Genomic DNA, 26694 nt, shown 5'->3' with positions numbered 1-26694 from the left:
TGACATTCTGTCACTGGGTATGTGATAGCTACAACTGATGGATATTTGTCATCGTGTTTTTTAGTTGTGTTTGTGTAAATTATATTTCTGTCAAGTATAGTCGTCACTTTCTCAGTAGACATGTTGACATTCTGTCACTGGGTATGTGATAGCTACAACTGATGGATATTTGTCATTGTGATTTTGAGTTGTGTTTGTGTAAATTATATTTCTGTCAAGTATAGTCGTCACTTTCTCAGTAGACATGTTGACATTCTGTCACTGGGTATGTGATAGCTACAACTGATGGATATTTGTCATCGTGATTTTGAGTTGTGTTTGTGTAAATTATATTTCTGTCAAGTATAGTCGTCACTTTCTCAGTAGACATGTTGACATTCTGTCACTGGGTATGTGATAGCTACAACTGATGGATATTTGTCATCGTGATTTTGAGTTGTGTTTGTGTAAATTATATTTCTGTCAAGTATAGTCGTCACTTTCTCAGTAGACATGTTGACATTCTGTCACTGGGTATGTGATAGCTACAACTGATGGATATTTGTCATCGTGATTTTGAGTTGTGTTTGTGTAAATTATATTTCTGTCAAGTATAGTCGTCACTTTCTCAGTAGACATGTTGACATTCTGTCACTGGGTATGTGATAGCTACAACTAGCGGATAATATCATCGAAATCTCTGTCACTTTACTTATTTATTCTGTCGCTTTTGTCACTTCTGTTAGAAGTAGTCGTCACTTTCTCAGTAGACATGTTGACATTCTGTCACTGGGTATGTGATAGCTACAACTGATGGATATTTGTCATCGTGATTTTGAGTTGTGTTTGTGTAAATTATATTTCTGTCAAGTATAGTCGTCACTTTCTCAGTAGACATGTTGACATTCTGTCACTGGGTATGTGATAGCTACAACTGATGGATATTTGTCATCGTGATTTTGAGTTGTGTTTGTGTAAATTATATTTCTGTCAAGTATAGTCGTCACTTTCTCAGTAGACATGTTGACATTCTGTCACTGGGTATGTGATAGCTACAACTGATGGATATTTGTCATCGTGATTTTGAGTTGTGTTTGTGTAAATTATATTTCTGTCAAGTATAGTCGTCACTTTCTCAGTAGACATGTTGACATTCTGTCACTGGGTATGTGATAGCTACAACTGATGGATATTTGTCATCGTGATTTTGAGTTGTGTTTGTGTAAATTATATTTCTGTCAAGTATAGTCGTCACTTTCTCAGTAGACATGTTGACATTCTGTCACTGGGTATGTGATAGCTACAACTGATGGATATTTGTCATCGTGATTTTGAGTTGTGTTTGTGTAAATTATATTTCTGTCAAGTATAGTCGTCACTTTCTCAGTAGACATGTTGACATTCTGTCACTGGGTATGTGATAGCTACAACTAGCGGATAATATCATCGAAATCTCTGTCACTTTACTTATTTATTCTGTCGCTTTTGTCACTTCTGTTAGAAGTAGTCGTCACTTTCTCAGTAGACATGTTGACATTCTGTCACTGGGTATGTGATAGCTACAACTGATGGATATTTGTCATCGTGATTTTGAGTTGTGTTTGTGTAAATTATATTTCTGTCAAGTATAGTCGTCACTTTCTCAGTAGACATGTTGACATTCTGTCACTGGGTATGTGATAGCTACAACTAGCGGATAATATCATCGAAATCACTGTCACTTTACTTATTTATTCTGTCGCTTTTGTCACTTCTGTTAGAAGTAGTCGTCACTTTCTCAGTAGACATGTTGTCATTCTGTCACTGGGTATGTGATAGCTACAACTAGCGGATAATATCATCGAAATCTCTGTCACTTTACTTATTTATTCTGTCGCTTTTGTCACTTCTGTTAGAAGTAGTCGTCACTTTCTCAGTAGACATGTTGACATTCTGTCACTGGGTATGTGATAGCTACAACTAGCGGATAATATCATCGAAATCTCTGTCACTTTACTTATTTATTCTGTCGCTTTTGTCACTTCTGTTAGAAGTAGTCGTCACTTTCTCAGTAGACATGTTGACATTCTGTCACTGGGTATGTGATAGCTACAACTGATGGATATTTGTCATCGTGATTTTGAGTTGTGTTTGTGTAAATTATATTTCTGTCAAGTATAGTCGTCACTTTCTCAGTAGACATGTTGACATTCTGTCACTGGGTATGTGATAGCTACAACTAGCGGATAATATCATCGTGATTTTGAGTTGTGTTTGTGTAAATTATATTTCTGTCAAGTATAGTCGTCACTTTCTCAGTAGACATGTTGACATTCTGTCACTGGGTATGTGATAGCTACAACTAGCGGATAATATCATCGAAATCTCTGTCACTTTACTTATTTATTCTGTCGCTTTTGTCACTTCTGTTAGAAGTAGTCGTCACTTTCTCAGTAGACATGTTGTCATTCTGTCACTGGGTATGTGATAGCTACAACTAGCGGATAATATCATCGAAATCTCTGTCACTTTACTTATTTATTCTGTCGCTTTTGTCACTTCTGTTAGAAGTAGTCGTCACTTTCTCAGTAGACATGTTGACATTCTGTCACTGGGTATGTGATAGCTACAACTGATGGATATTTGTCATCGTGATTTTGAGTTGTGTTTGTGTAAATTATATTTCTGTCAAGTATAGTCGTCACTTTCTCAGTAGACATGTTGACATTCTGTCACTGGGTATGTGATAGCTACAACTAGCGGATAATATCATCGAAATCTCTGTCACTTTACTTATTTATTCTGTCGCTTTTGTCACTTCTGTTAGAAGTAGTCGTCACTTTCTCAGTAGACATGTTGACATTCTGTCACTGGGTATGTGATAGCTACAACTGATGGATATTTGTCATCGTGATTTTGAGTTGTGTTTGTGTAAATTATATTTCTGTCAAGTATAGTCGTCACTTTCTCAGTAGACATGTTGACATTCTGTCACTGGGTATGTGATAGCTACAACTAGCGGATAATATCATCGAAATCTCTGTCACTTTACTTATTTATTCTGTCGCTTTTGTCACTTCTGTTAGAAGTAGTCGTCACTTTCTCAGTAGACATGTTGTCATTCTGTCACTGGGTATGTGATAGCTACAACTAGCGGATAATATCATCGAAATCTCTGTCACTTTACTTATTTATTCTGTCGCTTTTGTCACTTCTGTTAGAAGTAGTCGTCACTTTCTCAGTAGACATGTTGACATTCTGTCACTGGGTATGTGATAGCTACAACTAGCGGATAATATCATCGAAATCTCTGTCACTTTACTTATTTATTCTGTCGCTTTTGTCACTTCTGTTAGAAGTAGTCGTCACTTTCTCAGTAGACATGTTGACATTCTGTCACTGGGTATGTGATAGCTACAACTGATGGATATTTGTCATCGTGATTTTGAGTTGTGTTTGTGTAAATTATATTTCTGTCAAGTATAGTCGTCACTTTCTCAGTAGACATGTTGACATTCTGTCACTGGGTATGTGATAGCTACAACTGATGGATATTTGTCATCGTGATTTTGAGTTGTGTTTGTGTAAATTATATTTCTGTCAAGTATAGTCGTCACTTTCTCAGTAGACATGTTGTCATTCTGTCACTGGGTATGTGATAGCTACAACTAGCGGATAATATCATCGAAATCTCTGTCACTTTACTTATTTATTCTGTCGCTTTTGTCACTTCTGTTAGAAGTAGTCGTCACTTTCTCAGTAGACATGTTGACATTCTGTCACTGGGTATGTGATAGCTACAACTGATGGATATTTGTCATCGTGATTTTGAGTTGTGTTTGTGTAAATTATATTTCTGTCAAGTATAGTCGTCACTTTCTCAGTAGACATGTTGACATTCTGTCACTGGGTATGTGATAGCTACAACTGATGGATATTTGTCATCGTGATTTTGAGTTGTGTTTGTGTAAATTATATTTCTGTCAAGTATAGTCGTCACTTTCTCAGTAGACATGTTGACATTCTGTCACTGGGTATGTGATAGCTACAACTGATGGATATTTGTCATCGTGATTTTGAGTTGTGTTTGTGTAAATTATATTTCTGTCAAGTATAGTCGTCACTTTCTCAGTAGACATGTTGTCATTCTGTCACTGGGTATGTGATAGCTACAACTGATGGATATTTGTCATCTAGAGGTATGATATGCTACCTAATGTACTCACCTTATTTGTCAGACAATCATTGAAGTCCTTCTTCATGACAGAAACAGAGACACGGTCTTGAGGTCTCTTGGGACCACTGACTGAGGTCACCACAGTTGATAAATCTAATTCTACTACCTGAAATATAAAGATAAATAATAATTATTGCTGAAATTCATGACATTTCAAAGATTTTTATAATAACATTTTGACAACTTGTCAAAGTGTTTTTGTTTTTAATTTACCTCTGAGAAAATTGGATCTTCTTTAGTATTGGTATAGTCTCGGAACTGTTTTGTTGCGCGAAGGTAAGCTTCGATTATTTTTATCTTTTCATCGGAACGATCTGAAAACAAAAAAAAAAGTTATTTCAAAACATGTGTAAACAAATTTTACTGAACATACCGAAAAAAAAAACTGTTTTATACAAAAAAATTTATCTTCAATATTTTTTATTTTGTCTTAATTTTTTTTTTTCAAATTTTGAACAGTTAATTTTTTTTAGATTTTTTTCCTTATACTTACTAGTCTGCACCAGATATTGCAGCGATCTATTATCAACTGGAAAATGTGCAACTGTGGCACCGAACTCTGGACACATGTTAGCTACAGTCGCCCTATCAGCTATACTCAGAGCAGCAACACCAGGTCCGAAAAACTCAACGAATTTACCAACAACTCCCAGAGAGCGTAAGTGCTGAAAAACAGACAAAAATAGTCTTACCTAACACACTAAAAACATTTTATAATCCGACCAAGAATAAAAAAAAATCCAAAAAAATAAAAAAAAAAACGAAAAATCGTGTTTTTTTTTTGTTGGAATGTTAGACATTTTTATATAAGTATTTAAAAAAATATGAAAAGAAATATATAGTTTATTTTTTTAATGTTTATTTAATCTGTGGGATCGTAATCATTCTAACATCAGTATTTAGTCTGTAGAAATATTAGAAAGGACAAATATATTATTTTTTACATTAATATTGACAAATATTAATGTCAAAGTAAAAAAAGCATTTTTTTGCAATAAAGTTTCGATATTTTTTCATGTTAATTAAAAACTAAAAATACTGCACAAAAAAATAACGACACATAAGATACTAGTAATTGTATTTTTTAATTTTTTTTCATTATTTTTTTTTTGTACTAATTTTAAAGTTTAAGTAATTCAAATTCTTATCCTTGTTTTTTAAGCTATTTCTACTTCAACAAAACAGTCGAAATTGGATAAGCGAGAAACCTCTATAAGCGAGAGTTATTGTCCGGTCTCGTAAACTCCATAAGCGAGAAACTCGGGATAGAGATAACTCCATGAGCGAGAAACTCGGGTTAGAGATACCTCTATAAGCGAGAGTTATTGTCCGGTCTCGTAAACTCCATAAGCGAGAAACTCGGGATAGAGATAACTCCATGAGCGAGAAACTCGGGTTAGAGATACCTCTATAAGCGAGAGTTATTGTCCGGTCTCGTAAACTCCATAAGCGAGAAACTCGGGATAGAGATAACTCCATGAGCGAGAAACTCGGGTTAGAGATACCTCTATAAGCGAGAGTTATTGTCCGGTCTCGTAAACTCCATAAGCGAGAAACTCGGGATAGAGATAACTCCATGAGCGAGAAACTCGGGTTAGAGATACCTCTATAAGCGAGAGTTATTGTCCGGTCTCGTAAACTCCATAAGCGAGAAACTCGGGATAGAGATAACTCCATGAGCGAGAAACTCGGGTTAGAGATACCTCTATAAGCGAGAGTTATTGTCCGGTCTCGTAAACTCCATAAGCGAGAAACTCGGGATAGAGATAACTCCATGAGCGAGAAACTCGGGTTAGAGATACCTCTATAAGCGAGAGTTATTGTCCGGTCTCGTAAACTCCATAAGCGAGAAACTCGGGATAGAGATAACTCCATGAGCGAGAAACTCGGGTTAGAGATACCTCTATAAGCGAGAGTTATTGTCCGGTCTCGTAAACTCCATAAGCGAGAAACTCGGGATAGAGATAACTCCATGAGCGAGAAACTCGGGTTAGAGATACCTCTATAAGCGAGAGTTATTGTCCGGTCTCGTAAACTCCATAAGCGAGAAACTCGGGAATTAAATACCTCTATAAGCGAGAACAATATCACAGTTTCTTTGACTCTCGTTAATCCAATTTCGACTTTTTTATAATCCTAAAAACAAACTTACCTTTGTTATAGTCAGTACTAGATCAGTGGAAGTCGCTAATGGATTTAATTCACCAACCAACTTATATCCAACAACTTGAGGTAACAACATACTTATAGCTTGACCTAACATCACCGCCTCCGCTTCGATACCTAGTGGAAACATGGCTTAAATACATATCTGTGTGAAAGAATTAAATTGACTTCCCTTTAAAATCGAATCTTACAGCAAATTGGTCGGTCACCCATTAGTCTATTGGAACGAAGTTCCTTATCGCGCGTTGTGAAAGGGGGCTAGACGGAAAAAATTCTTACGAAAAGTTGTCACGACACTTTTTGCTATATCACCATGGCAACGACGTGACAATATATAACGAAAATTCATAGAAATAAAATGTACTTCTTGTGAAGACTTAAGTTTTTTATTCATAGAATAAACATTGGTTCCTTCACTAATTAATTGAAAGGAACTTCGTTCCATCCGGGTGTCCCAACACACCTCTCTAGTTTTTTTATTTTTAAAAACATATTTAGAAACTTCGTCTCCGCATTTATTTTAACTCGCTTCAAATATTCCATTTCATGTGGGTAGTGAATTTAATACCTTAACTGGTAACACAGTACAGTTATATAAAACATTATTAATAATAACTTACCACCAACCCCCCAACCGACCACCCCTAGACCATTAATCATTGTTGTATGACTGTCAGTTCCAACTACTGAATCAGGATGTAACACGTCATTGGTGAACACCACTCTCGCTAAATATTCCAAATTAACCTACAAAATGACATATTATTCATCATCAGCTCACTATACATCCCCATCGAGGGTCTCAGAGTCTACACTAAGTTAGAGATGACTATGTCATAGTCAACCACAGTCAAGTGCGGGTTGACTTTACACATATCATTGAATTTCTTCTCAGATATTTACATCACGATGTTTTCCTTCATCTTAAGAATGTCAGATAAATGTACATATGTAAATCTTAAACACATTGGTACATTGGGATTCGAACCCAGGACCTGCAGATTACAAATCAAGTGCTTAACCCCTAAGCCACCAACGCTCTTACATGACATATAATTGACATTTTTATAGTACGACAACTTTATCTGACCCCGTGAGAGATCCCTATTGTGATTTGTTCCGTTTGAAAATATGTAAAACCTATATGAATATAGAAAATAACAAGAAATAAAACATAAAAAGACAGCTATCTTCTGATACTTTAGTAGTAACTGGAGGCCGCTAGTGAGCAATCATAAAAGTAGACATTCTCTTCTCATCAAGTCAGATATTAGGCATAAATCAAACTAAATTTATAGTACAATCGAACCTGGATAAGCGAGGACCTTGTATACACGTCTATAAGATAATTGTCCGGTCTCGAAGGACAACCTCCATAAGCGAGAAACTCGAATTATATATAAAAAAACCTCTAAAAGCGAGAAAAAATATCCTTCTAGTTTTTAGACTGTCGTTTATTCAGGTAGAAGGTACTGTCAATCTCAAAAAAAATCATAAAATCCTTCTCGTACTTTAATAAATAATTTCTAATATTCTTAATCTATGCCAGTGATTGTCAAACTTATTTCTTTCACCGCCCCCTTTGAAAATCAATTATATTTCAGAGCGCCCCTAATTTTTATTCAGCCCTAAAACTTAAAAACCACAATTTCATTGCTTTAATTAATTTCAATGCCCTCCATTTTTTGGGCCCCCTCCTAGGTTTCAAACGCCACCAAGGGGGCGTTATCGCCCACTTTGGGAAACACTGATCTATGCCTATGTAGGTTTTATATAATTTAAGACAGAACAAACAGTGATAACAGCAATTCTGTCGTTTATCCAGATATCCTTATTTGATAGTGACATTTAGTCACCGACTAACTTTATCAGTTGTCATACATATTGTTGTCAAAGTGAATAAAAGAGAGAACTGTTATATATATATATATATATATATATATATAACAGTTCTCTCTATAAACACTGAAAAAATTCCACAATCTATATCTATTATATATACAAAAGAAAGTCGTGTTAGTTACACTATTTATAACTCAAGAACGGCTGAATCGATTTGACTGAAAATTAGTGGGCAGATAGCTTAGAACCAGGAAACGGACATAGGATAATTTTTACCCCGTTTTCTATTTTTTTATTCCGCGCGGACGGAGTCGCGGGTAAAAGCTAGTAAAATATAAAAGATGACTTACTTGATGTACAATACCAGATCCAGGAGGTACTATCAACATATTATCAAAAGCTTGGGCACCCCACTGAAATAAATCATAACAATCTTACTAATGGATGGATGGATGGATGTGTGAAGGTATATATAAAACGTCTCAACAGATCTTGATGAAATTTGTCACAGATTTAGATCATAATCTGGAAGAACACATAGGCTACTTATTAAGTTTTTTTGTAATTCCGTGCGAACGGAGTCGCAGGCGACAGCTAGTACACTATCTATTTATTTATAATAATAATAATATCTTCAACCCTCGGTAAGTGAGAACTGAGTAAATGAGCTTTAAATGAGTTATTTTCATGTCCCGATGCCTTTAAAACCTCTACAAGCGAGAAATAGAAACATTTAAAAGAGAGAGTCAATATTCTCAACAACTTATGGACCTCTATAAGCGAGATTATTTAACTTTACCTCTAAAAGCGAGAAATTCAAAGTGAGAAACTTCTAAAAGTAAGAAATCAAGCAAACGACATCTTGCCTTCAAATACTGCATTTTTGCAAAAAAAAAAAAAAAAACTTTTATTTAGCAAATACATTACTAGAGCATTTTTATCCTTTTTTAAATTAAAAACTATTAAAAATTATTGATTTAAATAAAAACCTTTAAAAACTGAAATCTCTCCTTGTTCCTTTGAAATTCTAGTTCTTGATTTTTATTCAAAGCATCAGGTCTGAAATAAAAGAAAAAGATACATCGAAAATACTATTTCTACTTAAAAATCTATATATATAAAAGAGAGTCGTGTTAGTTACACTATTTATAACTCAAGAACGGCTGAATCGATTTGACTGAAAATTGGTGGGCAGGGAGCTTAGAACCAGGAAACGGACATAGGATAATTTTTACCCCGTTTTCTATTTTTTTTATTCCGCGTGGACGGAGTCGCGAGTAAAAGCTAGTCTTTTATAAATATAGAAATCAATTGAACAATAGAACAATTAGTTGACAATTGCATGAAATTGGGTAAGCGAGAAATATTAGGTCCTTACATATGAAATTGGCGTTTTTCGTACTGGCCACTTTAATCACGAATTTCTCCTCTTTGGTAAGGAATTCCAAATTCAAATTTGTACAGCTATAGACTCATGTATTTGTGGTTCGATGACCGTCATTCATTTGTTTTTTTTCTTCTGTTTTTTTCTGTTTGCGTCACTCATTTTACAAAATGGAAAACTTAAAATATCGCATTATTTACGAGTACGAGTTCCGCCGTGGCACTAGTGCTGCGGAAACGACTCGAAGGGTGAATGATGTGTATGGCGGTCGTGTTGCAAAAGAAAACACAGTTCGTTTTTGGTTCCAACGTTCTCGTTCTGGAAATTTCGATCTGCAGAACAAGCCCCGTGGACGGCCTGAGACTCAAGTTGATAATGAAAAGTTGAAGGCTATTGTGGAAGCGGATCCATCGCAAACCACGTCCGAGTTAGCTGCAGGCTGCGATGTTAGTGATAAAACTGTTTTAATTCATTTGAAGCAAATTGGGAAGATTAAAAAGCTTGAAAGGTGGGTACCTTACGAATTGACTGAAGCAAACCGGCAAACGCGCGTCGACTGTTGCGTTACATTACTAAACCGGCACAATAATGAAGGTATTTTAAACCGAATCATTACCTGTGATGAAAAATGGGTTCTTTACGATAATCGGAAGCGCTCAGCGCAATGGTTGGATCCTGGCCAGCCAGCCAAATCCTGCCCCAAGCGAAAATTAACCCCAAAAAAGTTACTTGTAAGCGTTTGGTGGACTAGTGCCGGTATTGTTCATTACAGTTTTCTCAAATCTGGCCAGACTATTACGGCTGATGTCTATTGTCAGCAATTGCAAACCATGATGGAAAAGCTAGCGGCTAAACAACCTAGGCTGGTCAATCGCTCCACGCCACTGCTGCTTCACGACAACGCTAGACCACACACTGCGCAACAGACGGCTACTAAATTAGAAGAGCTTCAATTGGAAAGTCTAAGACATCCTCCGTACTCCCCGGACCTTGCTCCAACAGATTACCATTTTTTTCGAAATTTGGATAACTTCTTGCAAGGGAAAAAATTCAACTCCGATGGGGCAGTCCAAGTCGCCTTCAAAGATTTTATTGATTTCCGTCCGACTGTTTTTTTTAGTAAAGGGATCAATGAACTACCTATGAGATGGCAAAAGTGCATAGAAAATAATGGTTCATACTTTGATTAATTAAATATATTATATTAAAAAATATTCGACTTTTTGTTCCTCCCATACAAAACGCCAATTTCATATGTAAGGACCTAATATCTATAAGAGAGATTAATTGTCCGTTGCCGATGGCCGACCTCCATAAGCGAGAATTTCGAATTTAAACAAAACCTCTTAAAGCGAGAAAAGTAACGATGTCCCTTAAACACTCGCTTATCCAGTTTTGTCTGTAAAAAAAAATTTATAAACTCACGTTCTGGCAAAATCGACTTGCACAGAATGGTCAATCACCAGATCAGCTGGACAGATGGGATTAATCTTATCAGGATCACCACCTAGATCCTTGACAGCATCCCTCATGGCTGCGAAGTCAACTACTGCAGGTACCCCTGTAAGGTCCTGTTAAGAATACATGTAGTGACACCACTGTGGGGGCACGGTGAACTTATTTAATAGCAGGGGTTGGTTTACACAATTCCACGACTAGCGCGGACGTTTTTCGTGACACCAATGTGGGGTCACAATTAATATGTTCTAAATTTATTGTGGGGTCACGGTAAATTAAGGATATGACTCCTCATTTGTGTCACGATAAATTTAACACAGACTTATAGTGACACCAATGTGGGGTCACGATTAATATGTTCTAAATTTATTGTGGGGTCACGGTAAATTAAGGATTTAACTCCACATTTGTGTCACGATAAATTTAATACAGACTTATAGTGACACCAATGTGGGGTCACGTTTAATAAGTTTTAGATTTATTGTGGGGTCACGGTAAATTAAGGATTTGACTCCACATTTGTGACACGATAAATTTAATACAGACTTATAGTGACACCAATGTGGGGTCACGATTAATATGTTCTAGATTTATTGTGGGGTCACGGTAAATTAAGGATATTACACTTATGGTGACCCCAAGCCCCAACAGCGGAAACATGTATACAAACCTGCAATATAACTCTTGCAGGCTTAAAAGAGATTTCCACACCACCCTCCACTTTCTGATTATTCTCCCAATCAAGTACATTCTGAACATCTTTCTCCAGGACTTGGAAATTATCACAGTTTCTCATACATGACTCCAATAATACCCTGATGCTGTATGGCAAACGATCTATAAAAAAAAGTCATTGAAGGCTTTTGTTAAAAGGATTTTTTTTGTAGCTGTACAAAGGAAAGACAAAATATGTATTGTCGGAAAAAGGATATGTGGAAGGGAATGAATTCTGATATGACGTCTGATAGAGATGTATGGAAGAGGACTATATGCTCACTCTAAGAAAAGGACATCAAGACACACAGTTCTACAGAGATAGATCCTGCCACAACAATATTTGTTGGGTGCACGAATGGGCATCGACCGGTGAAATACCACGACCCCACAGAAGACAGGTGTCAAGTGGAATTAATTCCACGTTTCGTCTGATGAGTGTGGTGCCGTAGGCTTAATTTTAGTCTACGTTCACTTCCCACCCTTTTCTAATAAGGAAAGGGTGGGTAGGAGAAGTGGATTTGACGCAGAAGTCCTATACGTCCCATAGGAAGAGGATATATCCTCTTTCTGTGCATCCCCTCCTCTGTCGATTAAAGGTAGGCAACGTATCTACAATTGCGGATGTCTATGAACAGCGGTCGCTACGCTATTTAGACAGATTCAGGTGACCGCTTGCTCGTTTTGCCACCTTATGATATAAAAATAAATAAGAAAGTCAATTGACTAATATATAAAGCAGTTAAATATCGTTCAGTTGTTATGTTCACTATCATACATAACTTGAAAACAAAAAGTATATAAACAGAATCTCTTGACTATTTGCAATTAAATATCTATTTAAATTATGTACATATTTATATAATGAGCTAAAGTAAAATATTTACAAATGTATTACGAAATAAATGTGACCTTGAACTGTATTTCACCTCGTGTGTACGAAATACATGACCATTTTAATGAATTGTCATTTGAAATTGTAATTGGAACACTTATAATACCAACATTAAAACATGGTATATTGGTGACAGCTTGTGTACGACATTTTATCGTTAGCCTATTTTTTTTATTTTTTTTTAGCCTATAGTTTTCGTGCGTTTTACCTTTATATTTAAATAACATTGTGACTGTCTAGAGACTGAATGACTGAACCGAGTTTTGACAAGTGAGATGTCATTCAATTTGAATTCTTTTTCATAGTGTCAGATGTCAGAGGATATATTAGATGGGCAAAAACAAATAATTGTGGACGTGAGATATGAAATCGTAAAAATAGCAAAAAGAACAAGTTCAAATCTCACTTACCGAATAATAATAGAAGAATAGAATAATAATAGATGGCGCTTTCATCTATTAGAGCCTGACAGTAGGATTTTTTTCTTTTATAACGAAGTATAGGTTACATAATTTAAAAAAAAATCATTTTACTCTGTAACCTAAAGTTCTATTTCAATTGAAAGTTGACATTAGAAAGGGACCATTGAGTTGACGAAAGATAAATATGGATAGGGTTGCCAGATCGCCAAACCTACTAGCTGGACAGCCCAGCCAGTTTGGCCGGACATTTTAGTAGAAAGGTCGGACACCCTATATTATTTAGGATTTTGTCTTAGTATTAATAGGTACACTCTCGTTTGGGAAATGTAAAAAGCCTAACAAAAGCCGGAAAACCGTTTATATTGGCCGGACATGCAATCAAAAATCCTACCTATGTCCGCCTTTATCCCTACGCCTGGAAACGCTAAATTTGAAGGACTAAAACTAGTGCAACAACTTTCAGTAAATTATGGACTGGGAAATTATGCATCTATATTAAGCTTATTAATTACTATATTATTTTAAGATAGTATTCATTATAAACTATATAAGATAACCTTGTGTTTTAACCCTGTTATACACAGTCGAACCTGGATAAGCGAGAGTCCAAAGGACCGCGATGTTCTCTTATAGAGGTTTTCAAACATGAGTTTCTTGCTTACGAAGGTCATCCATCAGAACAATTAGCGTTGCAAGGCAGATAAAGACATAGGTAGGCTTTTTGATTGCGTGTACGGCCAAAATAAACGTTTTTCCGGTTTTTGTTAGGCTTTTTACATTTCCCAAACAAGAGTGTACCTATTAATACTGAGACAAAATCCTAAATAATATAGTGTCCGACCTTCTTACCCAAATGTCCGGTCAAACTGGTCTATCCGGCTAGTAGGTTTGGCGACCTGGCAACCCTAAGAACAACAATGGCTCTCGCAATGGTTTCTCGCTTAACCATGTTCAACTGTGAATACTTAAGGTCTCCAGTATTTTTTTTACCCGTAGTCCCCTGACATGGGTTAGATCAGAGATTTTAGTCATGTCATAGAGTGTTTTAATATGTGTTTTGTATAATGTAATTAATTTGGAACTAAGTAATAATGGTGCAAACATTGTGTTACTACTGTGTGCGGCGTTCTCTCTGTGTATGCAATCATACACACAAGGAAGCCACACCCGGACATAGCCTGTACTACCAATTGTGGTAGTAAAGGCTATGTCCGGGTGCTTTTGCGTGCGTTTTTGGTGCGTTTGCACCATTATTTTTCCTTTTCAAACTTTGGACCAGGTATCCAGTATATTAGACGATGGTATATTGTAAAGATTGTTTCTGTTTTAATCAAATATGTTGTCAAGGTGTGAACTGAACAGTTTAACTAAAGATTACAATATTGCTGAAAGACATGTTTTAACTTAACAATTTCACATTCTAAAAATAAAACAGGTGTTTTTTATACTAAAATGTGGCAAACAAGCATACAACTGCTGCTTTACTTCTGTAATTGCAGATGCATTGCCTACCTTTAATCGACAGACGATATTTCCCCTTCATATGCATCCCCTACTCTATAAAATCCACTTCCCTTACCCATCTTTTTAGTGTGAATATCGTGTTTATAAGACTGTACAGATTTTAACCAGACTTTAATCATTTTCATATGGGATTTATATCCTCCTGTGTGTAATATAGATACAGTCAGACAGATTTATTGTTTATTAGTATATTTATTGTTGGAACGAAGTTCCTTATCGCGCGTTGTGAAAGGGGGCTAGACGGAAAAAATTCTTACGAAAAGTTGTCACGACACTTTTTGCTATATCACCATGGCAACGACGTGACAATATATAACGAAAATTCATAGAAATAAGATATACTTCTTGTGAAGACTTAAGTTTTTTTTGCATAGAATAAACATTGGTTCCTTCACTAATTAATTGAAAGGAACTTCGTTCCATCCGGGTGTCCCAACACACCTCTCAAGTTTTTTTGTATATAATCTAAATTAACTTACCATATTTACTGCCTAATGCACTTAAATCATAGTATTTGAATGTTCTTCCATTAATAGTTATATCCTTAAGATATTTATCATAAGGATTGCTTGTGGCTGAAAACATAAGATACAAATTAATACTTGTTTACATCATCAACTCACTATATGTCCCCACTGAGGGGCTCGGAGCCTACCCTAAGTTAGAGATGACTATGTCATAGTCAACCACAGTCAAGTGTGAGTTGACTTCACACATATCATTGAATTTCTTCTCAATTATTTGCATCATAATGTTTTCCTTCATCATAAGAATGTCGGATAAATGTACATATGTAAATCGAAAAACACATTGGCAAATGGCGGGATTCGAACACAGGACCTGTAGATTACAAGTTAACTGCTTAACCCTCGAGCCACCGACACTCTAATACTAGTTTAAATTTAAACAAATTAAAAATTCTAACTGTAAAGAAAATCACCATTAAAAAATTATACATATATCAATGATATTATGAAACTGTACTGTCAAAAAGATGTACCACTAACATTAGTTAAATCTTTTAGAATTCAAAACATAATATGCCTAATAAAAGATATTTTTAAACAAATCTATACAGCTAAGACCAAGTTTATATTAAACTAGCTGTCGCCCGCGACTCCGTTCTCGCGCGCAATTAAAAAACTTAATAGGGGTATGAAAAATAGATGTTGGCCGATTCTCAGACCTACTGAATATGCTCACAAAATTTCATGAGAATAAGTCAAGCCATTTCGGAGGAGTACGGGAATGAACATTGTGACACAAGAATTTTATATCCATATATATAAAAATGAATTGCTGTTCGTTAGTCTCACTAAAACTCGAGAACTGCTGAACGGATTTATCTTATCTTAGTCTTGAAATGTTCGTGGAGGTCTAGGGAAGGTTTAAAAGGCGAGAAAAAATTCATACCGCTATTAAGTTATTTTTTCCTGCGCGCGGACGGAGTCGCGGGCGACAGCTAGTATAAGATAATTAATGAATTAAAACCTAACCTTTCCTTATATCTCTTAATACTAATACTTCTATGGAATTAATTTTCAATAACTTTTTATTTAACATGTATTTTTTTATAGGCAAAAACTGCAACTTCTTCAACATGTCTAGACATTTCGTTATCTATTTGACATTTAATGTAAATATACGAAAAAAAAAACTGTCTTATCAGTTTTTTATTTAACAGAATTTCTTTGAGTAAAAAGTTTTTATATTTTTTTCTAGTAAGAAAAAATTCTGATCATAAAGGTTATCATTTTCTCTTGTTTATTACATTATTAATAGTAGTTAGTTATCAATTATGTAATAAAATATGTCAATAATTAAAAAAATAATATTAGCATACAATCCACATAATGGGAAGTTTTTTTTAATCTATAATAATACCGCCATTATTATCAAAAAACATAATTAAACTTGTTTTTATGATGAAATTCCCTTATCTGTTATTGAATAATGACTTTTAAACGTTCTTACGTAAAACTATTTAAAATTCAAGAATATAAACTAGTTGTGAACCACCGTTAAAGTTGACCTTAGTTTACCGAAATTAAAAAAAAAGTCGTAGTCATAGACCTTCATAGATACTCTAAGAGGCGACCGAAAATTTATTTAACACTTAAAAAGTTATCAAAGGTTAAACGTAATATTTTTTTGGCAAATTTATTTAAAACGCTCTATCTTAACGTATAAATTAATAAAAAAAATGTATTAAGGAAGTAATTTAACTAATGCAGATATAAAAATTACACAGCCACAGTTGTAAGAATATAACAGGCCATTTAAAAATATATGCGATTAGGAGATCGAGAATTAAAAAAATACAAACCCGCCATAACGTTCGACTTCACAGTCACGTAGCCACACTATACAAAATCAGAGACCGGTAGAATATATAATATTTATATAAATGTTTAATTAACAAACAATTAGACGCAATATGAATCAAGTATTAATTATACAAAAAGTTGATATGACACAAAATTCATTGACCACTTCACCACGAATGATACTGGAAGATACGTTCGAAAACTGAATTTTAACTGATAAGAATATGATAAGACATTTAAATAAAATCAAGATTGGACATTCGTTCTTTTTTTATTGCTTTTAGCAAGGTGTCATGACATGATTAATGTAAATGTAAAATGTAAACTGACATTAGACGTAACAAAAGAAATCGCTTTACTGAATAAAATTCACTTTAATAATCAAAATGTGATAACACAACAATAGCGTTCTTTAATTTCATTTACGGTTATAAAATTTTATAACTTCATATTATCTTGCTATTTATAGTTAGTAATAGCTAATTTTCACTTTCCTCATCTCTTCGGTACAATGTAATTTAAAAAGTGTATTTCTGCCGCCAAAACATTTATACAAAAACCTGTCCTTCTGAGACAGTTAAAAATAAGTCGTGGTGTCTTAATTCCCATTTCATTTGATTTTTCTCACCCTACCGTGATTTCCCAAAGGTATCTATGTGTTTTAAGGCGATTGGGACGAAAAATACAAAACTGCTTAGAAAACCTATGTGAAATTTATGAACGAAAAAAATATTTTGGATGTGGCAACAATTTGACAAGCCAATTTGAAGTTTGAAATTGACAAATTAAAAAAAGTTCGTTGCTCATGTTTTCTGCTTTTTCTGTTTTCTATTATTATAAACTTTGCAGTGTTTTACAATATTAATCGAATTTTATTTCTTATTGTGCACCGAAATGGCTACGTTCGATTTTAATTCTATAAATTCAGCGCTCACAGATACGAGTAGGCTGGAAACTGGTGTGGATTTTTCCGGAAAATCGTTGAAATTAGACACAGAAAAAGATGGTAATTGAGTGTTATTTATACTATAATTGTTAATAAAATGTGGAAAATGTAAAATGTTCTTTACATTTCATACATTAAATCAAACATTCACTTTACTAATATTGTACTGTTTATTTATTCTAAACATAACCTTATTCTGTTTGTAATATGTGTTACACTTAAAACCACTAAATTTGGTTTAAAACTGCTTTTAAAATTGATGTAGTATTTAATGGAGCAGAAAAGTCCTAGAGTGGTGGCCACGGACAGGTCGACGTAGCATAGGTAGGCCTGCTGCAAGATGGATCAGCACAGGATCGGCCATTGTGGCTATCTATGTGGAGGCCTACGTTTAGAAGTGGAAGAACCTAGGCAGATTATGAATAAATCAATGAATTTGATACCAATTCAAAATATTGATACACACTTTTAATTTTAACCAAACAATCAGACCAATAAAAATTTGTTGTTCAACCCACTTTAACCACTGTATTGATAATTTTCAGCACAACCAATCATTGATGCTATCAATGCATGCCCTGATTTACAATATCTAACGTTAACTGGTAACACTCTTGGTGTGGCGGCTGCGCAGGCCATTGCCAAGGCATTAGAACATCATCCGGAGTTAAAAATAGCTAGATTCTCTGATATGTTCACTGGTAGGATGAAGACTGAAATTCCTCCAGCATTGGTAAGTGACCTATTGATAAGGGAAATTTATAAAAGATTAGATCATTTATGTGTGATAAAAATAATTGTATTATATACTAGCTGTCGCCCGCGACTCCGCCAGCGCGGAATTAAAAAAAACGTAATAAGTAGTGTAGTGTATGTAAACAGAGTGTCGTTTGTCTCGAGCGTATACGTCACAAGTGCAAGCCGGTACAATGGTAGGTAGGGAGCAGTCGGTATCAGACGGTTGGACCGGTAGCACGTGGTGGTACGTAGACGAACCAAATATAATGGACGAATACTACAAGTAGTCTATGTGTTCTTCCAGATTATGTTCTATATCTGTGATAAATTTCATCAAGATCTGTTGAGACGTTCCGGAGATATCTTTAAACAAATATCCATCTATACAAATCTAGACATTTGAATTTATAATATTAGTAAAATCTACTAAAATTTATCTGTTTTTTTTAATCTTTCTCTCATCAGAGTGCTCTAGGTGAAGGTATGATAACAGCAGGAGCTCGGCTCTCGGTGTTGGAGCTGAGTGACAATGCATTTGGACCAATTGGTGTACAAGGACTGGCTAAGTTACTGCAGAGCGATGTCTGCTCGCAGTTGCAGGTTTGTTATTATTTATTTATTGTCATCCCTGGCCTTTTCCCACTCACATAGGGTCAGCACACTAGGTTTTATGAACCTTAAAGTTTTAGCTTAAGTTTTTATGGCCGGCCACCTGCCTGTCGCCAACCCTACTTGGCAGGAATTTCACTATATAATTCAAAATTACTTCCAAAAATACATCAAAAATAAAAATGAGTAATCTATATATATAAAAGAAAGTCGTGTTAGTTAGCTTAGAACTAGGTGACGGACATAGGAACTTTTTTATCTTGTGTGCATTTTTTTTTATCCGCGCGGACGAAGTCGCGTGTAAAAGCTAGTACATTATAAAAAGCAAAACTTTAAGCTCTTGTTGCTAGTAAAATTAAACACATAACAAGAAATTCTTTACTCCCCTTTCCTAACCACCCTTTTCTTGTAAGGAAAGGATGGGACTTAGAAGTAGATTTGACAGAGTTGGGGACACACAGGAATGAGAAATATCCTTTTTCTGTATATTTCCTGCTCAGTCAAGTAAAGTTAGGCAATGCATAATGCGTTGCGTTTCTAGATTGCTACCTTGTAATACAAAAAAACCTCTATAAGTTACAAAAGTAAGTAAGTTCTCTCTTATCCAAGTTTCACTGTAAATTTAATGAATTTCAGTGTAACTTAACAAATATTTGATCTATGGTATATTGTATTTAGCGTTTTTATTATATTTGTTACGAAGAAAACCGACAATGTGCCGGTGTATTGGCACAACACTAGACCTACAAAAATATTAACACTCACGTCCCATTACTAGATATATCTGATATTGGAACGAAGTTCCTTATCGCGCGTTGTGAAAGGGGCTAGACGGAAAAAATTCTTACGAAAAGTTGTCACGACACTTTTTGCTATAGTAAGCTATTGTAAGCTGTGCGGCGTCGCATGTTTCTCTGTCTGTCTCTCTCTCTCTCTCTTATAGAAAGCAAGCCAGATATTTTCATTTCTATTTCGCATTGAACAATGTGGTGTTGCGACTTAAAAAAAAAAATAAAAAAAAATTATTACAATTCCTTCACTAATTAATCGAAAGGAACTTCGTTCCATCCGGGTGTCTCTTGACACCTCTCAAGTTTTTTGTTTTGGTAAAAAAGCACACCATTCACTCTAAATTATTTTAAATATTATTGTTTTAATTATTACAGGAGCTTCGTCTAAATAATAACGGTTTAGGTATAACAGGAGGTCGTTTGTTAGCTGAAGCACTTTCCGCTAGTCCTCGTAAGTTGAAAGTGTTCATCGCAGGCAGGAATAGACTGGAAAATGATGGTGCGACTGCGCTAGCTAGAGTATTTCAAGTAAGTTGAATAATTTTAAATTATAAGGCTGTGATCAATATTAAGAACAGATTTTGTATCAATAATGGTGAGAAAATGAAACATCTGAGTAAGTGTTGCCAGCTTCTAGTGTTAGCTGTCATCTGTCAATTGTTTTATACGTCATTGTAAAGATTTAAAAAGAAAATAACATTAAAAATGTATTCCTTTTTTTTATTTTGTAGTTATAAATAATTTATGAATTATATTTATAAAAATTGTTTTTTTTTGGAGTGAAATTTAACGGAAGTCGTTACTATAACTACGGTCCATGGAATACTTTTTTATATAAAATAAAGTGGTTTTTTTTTGTTTATCTGTGGTATATTTATTACTAATGTCACTGTTCTACCCATTAGAATATAAACATGATTATTTCCAGGGTATGGGTACATTAGAAGAGATAGCGATGCCACAAAATGGCATATACCATAAAGGTGTGTCAGCACTCTCCGAGGCATTCAAACATAATCCTAACCTAAGCTGTTTGAATTTAAACGATAATACAATAGGCTCTAAAGGAGCTGAGGCGATCGCGACTGTTTTACCTGGGTAAGTAATATTTCCCATAACTTATTACCAATTTCTACCATTTATTACCAATTCCTACCAATTGTTACTAATTTCTACCATTTGTTGCAATTTCCTACAATTTGTTACCAATTCATACAATATATTACCAACTCCTACCATATATTACCAATTCCTACCATTTGTTACCAATTTTTACCGTCTATAATATGGTTCTATTATGTGTACCTACTAACTTTTACAATATATTACCCACTTTATTTCGATTCTTATTAAGGAAAATAATGATTTCTTAAACCACTTTAAACAGTTTTCCAATGTTTCTACAATATTTACTTATTCAGATAAGTTACCGTTTCTTACCGTTAATATCTACCAGTTTTAATTAGATTGTAAATTTTTTATTTTACAGATTAAAAAAATTAAAATCCATAAACTTTGGCGATTGTCTGTTGAAGAGTAAAGGTGCTAAGGCACTTGCTAAAGCTTTCAAAGACAATTCTTTATTACTAGAGGTGAGTTAAATTATTATATTCGGATATAACGACCTTCAGTAGGAATCTTAACTTGGTTGCTATAACTGATTTTATACTGTTAATTTTTATTCTTCTTTCAGCTTTTATATTGTTGTTTTTAATTTGTGATAGATAACTAGCTGTTACCTGCAATTCCGTCCGTACGGAATTTAAAAAAAAACTTAATAGTCTATGTGTTCTTAAAGACTATGTTCTACATCTGTGACAAATTTTATCAAGATCTGTTGAGTTGTTCCGGAGATATCTTCAAACAAACAGATAAACATTCGCATCTATTTATCTATATATAAAGTCAGAAAGTCGTGTTAGTTACACTATTTATAACTCAAGAACGGTTGAATCGATTTGACTGAAAATTGGTGGGCAGGTAGCTTAGAACTAGGAGACGGACATAGGATCATTTTTACCCCGTTTTCTATTTTTTATTCCGCGCGGACGGAGTCGCGGGTAAAAGCTAGTATTAAATAAAAATTGGTTTGTCTGTATGTTGTTAATTTTAGTCAGTTAGTGACACACCAAGCATAGTCATAGTATACAATACTATGTCAACTAATACATATGTCATACAATAAAAAAGTTAACACTCAAGAGATGATATCTCTTTAACAGTTCTCGAGTAAATCTATATATATAAAAGAAAGTCGTGTTAGTTACACTATTTATAACTCAAGAACGGTTGAATCGATTTGACTGAAAATTGATGGGGAGGTAGCTTAGAACCAGGAAACGGATATAGGATCATTTTTATTCCGCGCGGACGGAGTCGCGGGTAAAAGCTAGTAATTAATATTTAATTTACTGTATTTTGCTTTACGTATAAAGAGAAATCAATTTTTGTAGTTTTTATGTCTGTGTGTATGTTACTTGTTATCTTCAAAACGTCTGGACCGATTTTGACGGGACTTTTACTAGAATGTAGTTGAAGTATGGAAGAGTAACTTAGGCTACTTTTTTTTTATTTATTTTTTAGCAATAAAACTTTTTTTTAGAGAATAATAAAAGTTAAATGAGTCATAAAATGTGTTTGAAATACTTTGAAAATGATTTTGTATCATTTTTTACTACCGGGTTAGATAAATCTAAAGTTTTATATATTTTTTTTTTATATCTTTTCAGTCTGTAGACCTAAGTCATAATGAAATCGGTCGCGAAGCTTGTATGGAAGTGGTGGACGCTGTTACAGCGCTACCTGATGCTACCGATAGACTATCCAGAGTCGTACTGGCGGGTAAATATACTACCAGTTTTTACCAATTTTGTATTTTTTCATATCTTTTGATGTCCTACATTTTTTACTAATTTCTACCACTTTCTACAAAGTCCTACCATTTTCTACCAAGTCCAACCAATTTTTACCAATTCATCTCTTTTTACGGAGTCTTACCAATTTCTACCAAGTCTTGCCATTTTCTACCAAGTCCTACCAATTAATATTAATTCTTTAAAAATATTCATAGGCAACAGTCTCGGAGATTCAACAAATAAGAAGACGATGAAAGATAAATTGGGCCCTTCCGCTGAACTGAGTGACGGTGAAGGAAGCGATGAAGAATGTAAGTATACTATGCATAAGACAGGGTAAGGGATATACAGAGGAAATTTCCTTTCTCTGTACACCCCGTCTGTCCTCTATCAGTACAACATACTCTTTCCCTTTATAAGGATGGGATGGGAAAGTGATGTGGGTATGCTTAGGAAGGGAAAATATCCTCTTTCTGTCCCCTCCTCTGTCAATTTGCTATTCAGGTATATTCAAGTGATACCGGAAAGTTTATTATTTAACAATTGATACTTATAAACATGGATTTAATTTAAATATAATATAAAAACTAAAATATGTCATTAAAAGGTGTCCCTTTAGACAAGATTCCGAACACTGGCAGCGTTCCCACTTTGAATGGCTAGACTAAGTCTTTGTCTGAGGTAGCTGCCAGCTCTTTGGTCTTCTGTGATGTCGACTAACCTTTTTGCTGTATCCTTAAAAAGTCTTCTAGCCCTAGGACCCCACGGACCAAGGGTCTCTACACCGAATGGGACAAATTCATATTTAGAGCCTAGACCCCTGTATTTGTTAGCTTTAGCCTTTTCAGCCACTTCACAAGCCGCACCAGCTCAAGTGATTAATTTCTCCAACTATTCCAGATGTATCAGGTTCAGAATCAGAAGGTGAGTCGGATGGTTCTGATGATGAGAATACAGAAGACAGCGCACCAGAAGATGCACAGCATGTGAATACAATTGTGGAATTAAGTAGAGAAATTAATTTGGATAGCTCCGGTAAGTAATTATAAGGTTCCGATGTAAACTTGTGTAACTGTTAATTTCTGATTTTATAGAAGAGTCAATTTAATATTCGAATGTGTGTTCTTGAGTTCTTTTTAACTAAAAAGTTAATGCAATTAAAAAAAATCAACTGAAAATGTAATTTAAATGTAATTATTGCTATATAAAGTAAATTAAATTTTAACTACTTTATGGCAATTGTGGCTGTCAATAAATAACTCTACTGAGGGTTAATTAACTTCTCTGAGTATGAAAGTACTAGTAAATTTTTCATATTTTTTTAATATTTCTTGTAAGCATTTCAAATAAACTTGAAGTTTTTATTAGGAATTGCTTGACAATAGTCGAAAGGATTCGAATTCAAGACATTTTAGTTTAACTATTAGGTTATTGCTTCTCATATTAATAAATATATATTAAGCTTTCCTTAGTGATTTGTCTCTGAGTGTAACTGTTTATTTAATATTTTTAGGTATAGAGGAAGTGAAATCTCATGTGGAAGTATTTCTGAAATCACCGACTGTTGATAATTTGACTCGTCTTGGTAATAATGCTGCTGATGTTATAGATACACATTTACAGGTAAATTATAATATTTATAATTATTCGAACAATGGGCGACTTTAGTGGTCGCCAATTGTTCGAAATTATACCATAATTTAATTCAAATTAAACATTTTTTTTTATTAAAAATATGTTTATACACTTGTTCATTATGACCTCGATGTACTTCGTATATAAAGCAACTTAAATCTTCGATATTTTATCTTTGTAAGAATTGCGTATCTCGCGATTTAATTTTCGATCGCCGACGCTAGTCGTTTATTCGTTCAGGCGACTACGACTTTTACAACATCTTGATAAATAGGTAGCGTGAGACTGTAATTGCCTAAGAATTTTTTTAAAATTGTATTTCTTAGGTTGGCGACTAAAATCGCTCGGTATCGGAGATTTAAGTTGCCTTCTATAGCAAAATGGATATAAAGTTTTCGTTTATGATCATCTCAGGTGATCAAAGACCCATCAGATCTGATCACCGCGTACGTGGAAGCCACCTTCTCAGTGTCAGGGTTGTCAGAGGAGAGCCAGCTCGCTCACCAGGTGGCGCTGGACCTGTATCCTATAATGCTGAAGCGAGCTGGACAGCAGCACGCGTCCGCGTGGCTGTTGGCCAACACCATGCTGAGGGGACTGGGATTGATTAAGGTGAGTTGATAGTTTTTGGTAGGTTTCGGTAACTTTTGGTAGTTTTTATCTTTAGTTCCGGGAGAATCATTTCATTTTGGTAGGTTTTGGTAGCTTTGTAATTTTTGGTAGGTTTTGGTAGCATTTGGTAATTTTATCAAACTGACTGATTTTCGCACTATATGTATGTATGTATGTAAGTTCCATTTTGACATTCTACACCATAAACAGCTGAACAGATTTTGACTCTAGAGGTGGCATTCGATTCGTATTCTTCCACTGAGTGTCATTCACAATCGAGGTTATAGTTTTTTTTTATAATTAACATATTTTGGTAGTTTTATTATACTATTACTACTACTACTGAATTCTACTGTAGTGAGATGTATACAATCGTCACTGGAGTCGTATAGTAATCTTATTGTAATAATTGTATGGATGGATGGATGAATGTTTGAAGGTATATCTAAAACGGCTGTATGGATTTTCCTGAAATTTGTCATAGATTTATAACATTAGCCTAGAACACATAGGTTACTACGTTTTTTTACGGACGGAGTCGCGGACGACAGCTTGTATAGCATATTTTTATCTTTTCTTACAGTCAGAAAATAAACAATACAGAATACGTTGGAAGACGTCAGGTTGTTATCGTATTCTAGCAATTGCAGTAACTTCTCCCACATTCCCGATACCGCTCAAAGATACTTTAAAGTTCTTTATCGCGAGCCGACTGACCAGTCTCGCTGATAGGACTATAGTGGAACAACATCCACAGTTGTATTTGTCATAATATAGAACACAACATTCGATTATAGTCCGATAAAGTTATCTGGCCCGCTGTGTTTTTTGCGGTTAATTCTGTCCAAAAAATGTATAAAACTTGCATTTGCGACAGTTATGGCCCGATGAGAGATGCTGTTTCTCGTTTTAACATAAAATAGGTAATTTTTTAGACATAAAAACATAGATAAGGGTCTTGTGATATTGATAAGGAGGGCGCTAGTGTGTTGTAATAGTTTCTTTTGTCCACTGGGTCAGATAATTTTATGGGAAAAATTCAAATGAATCCTTGGAAAGTACATTTTTGTCTTCAAGGAACAAATCGAATGTTTTTTTGTCAAGGAGATATATTCTTATGAAAATTTCAATTTAAAGAAATTATGCTGGCAACCCTAAAATTGTTAAATAATTCACTGAAATGGATATAAAATTTGTTCTCGTCTGTACCTAAGTTATACATAATTTTTTGGAATTTTTCCGAATGATTCTAATATTGTTACTGGATTTGTTAATAAGTTGAAAATTTTGTAAGAATCGAATGTAAATTAATAAAATTTTGACACAAAACGATGTTTCATTTCTACCTTTTGATGTCAGTTATCTTTGGTTACTGAAACCAAAAACCTCTGTAAGAAACCATATCGTCATTCTTGTCATTATCTTTGACAAAAGAGAGATATTATGTTTTAAACGGAGATTTTGGTCTCAGAAATATACGATTAGACATTCCTTGTCTTAATTTATGGTTAAAGTCAAAGATACTGTTGCGGGCGGCGTTGGGGTTCTTTTTAAAAAAGAAAACCCAAAACTTTTCTACAC

At 34.6% G+C, this 26694-nt stretch overlaps 2 protein-coding genes across 3 annotated transcripts in view; one reads left to right on the top strand and one right to left on the bottom strand.

Annotated features, from left to right (window-relative positions):
* Nucleotides 1–17195, bottom strand: part of LOC106711901 (cytoplasmic aconitate hydratase-like) — a 36578-nt gene extending 19383 nt beyond the window's left edge. Inside the window, exons 1-11 of one of the 2 annotated variants that reach the window (XM_045685264.1) lie at nucleotides 16927–17195; nucleotides 15080–15175; nucleotides 11716–11882; nucleotides 11013–11158; nucleotides 9193–9262; nucleotides 8554–8616; nucleotides 6982–7108; nucleotides 6348–6478; nucleotides 4689–4860; nucleotides 4409–4509; nucleotides 4185–4301 (exon numbers count right to left, since the gene is read on the bottom strand). In XM_045685264.1, the coding sequence (XP_045541220.1) occupies nucleotides 4185–4301; nucleotides 4409–4509; nucleotides 4689–4860; nucleotides 6348–6478; nucleotides 6982–7108; nucleotides 8554–8616; nucleotides 9193–9262; nucleotides 11013–11158; nucleotides 11716–11882; nucleotides 15080–15175; nucleotides 16927–16933 (1197 nt within the window). In that variant the 5' untranslated portion in view covers nucleotides 16934–17195. Of the gene's footprint in view, nucleotides 1–4184; nucleotides 4302–4408; nucleotides 4510–4688; nucleotides 4861–6347; nucleotides 6479–6981; nucleotides 7109–8553; nucleotides 8617–9192; nucleotides 9263–11012; nucleotides 11159–11715; nucleotides 11883–15079; nucleotides 15186–16926 lie in introns of those variants that run through there. The other variant, XM_045685263.1, reaches the window with a different exon arrangement.
* Nucleotides 17196–17711: 516 nt separating this feature from the next.
* LOC106711900 (ran GTPase-activating protein 1) lies at nucleotides 17712–25926 on the top strand. Its single transcript, XM_045685272.1, has 12 exons — nucleotides 17712–17933; nucleotides 18419–18606; nucleotides 19077–19211; nucleotides 20387–20539; nucleotides 20940–21109; nucleotides 21501–21603; nucleotides 22741–22852; nucleotides 23082–23177; nucleotides 23767–23901; nucleotides 24380–24489; nucleotides 24916–25113; nucleotides 25697–25926. Exons 1-12 carry the CDS (start codon nucleotides 17822–17824, stop codon nucleotides 25883–25885), a joined length of 1701 nt encoding a protein of 566 aa, XP_045541228.1. The 5' UTR covers nucleotides 17712–17821; the 3' UTR covers nucleotides 25886–25926.
* The last annotated feature ends 768 nt before the right edge of the window (nucleotides 25927–26694 follow it).

Source organism: Papilio machaon, chromosome 29, assembly GCF_912999745.1.
Source record: "Papilio machaon chromosome 29, ilPapMach1.1, whole genome shotgun sequence".
NCBI lineage: Eukaryota > Metazoa > Arthropoda > Insecta > Lepidoptera > Papilionidae > Papilio > Papilio machaon.
This window is presented reverse-complemented; position numbering and strand designations above follow the sequence as displayed.

Bases quoted from the DNA above. Each gene is read 5' to 3' on its own strand.
- LOC106711900 (XM_045685272.1), top strand. From the start codon at position 17,822: ATGGCTACGTTCGATTTTAATTCTATAAATTCAGCGCTCACAGATACG. The intron at 18,607-19,076 runs GTAAGTGACCTA...TTCTCTCATCAG, and splicing joins CTGAAATTCCTCCAGCATTG to AGTGCTCTAGGTGAAGGTAT. The intron at 23,178-23,766 runs GTAAGTATACTA...CAACTATTCCAG, and splicing joins TGAAGGAAGCGATGAAGAAT to ATGTATCAGGTTCAGAATCA.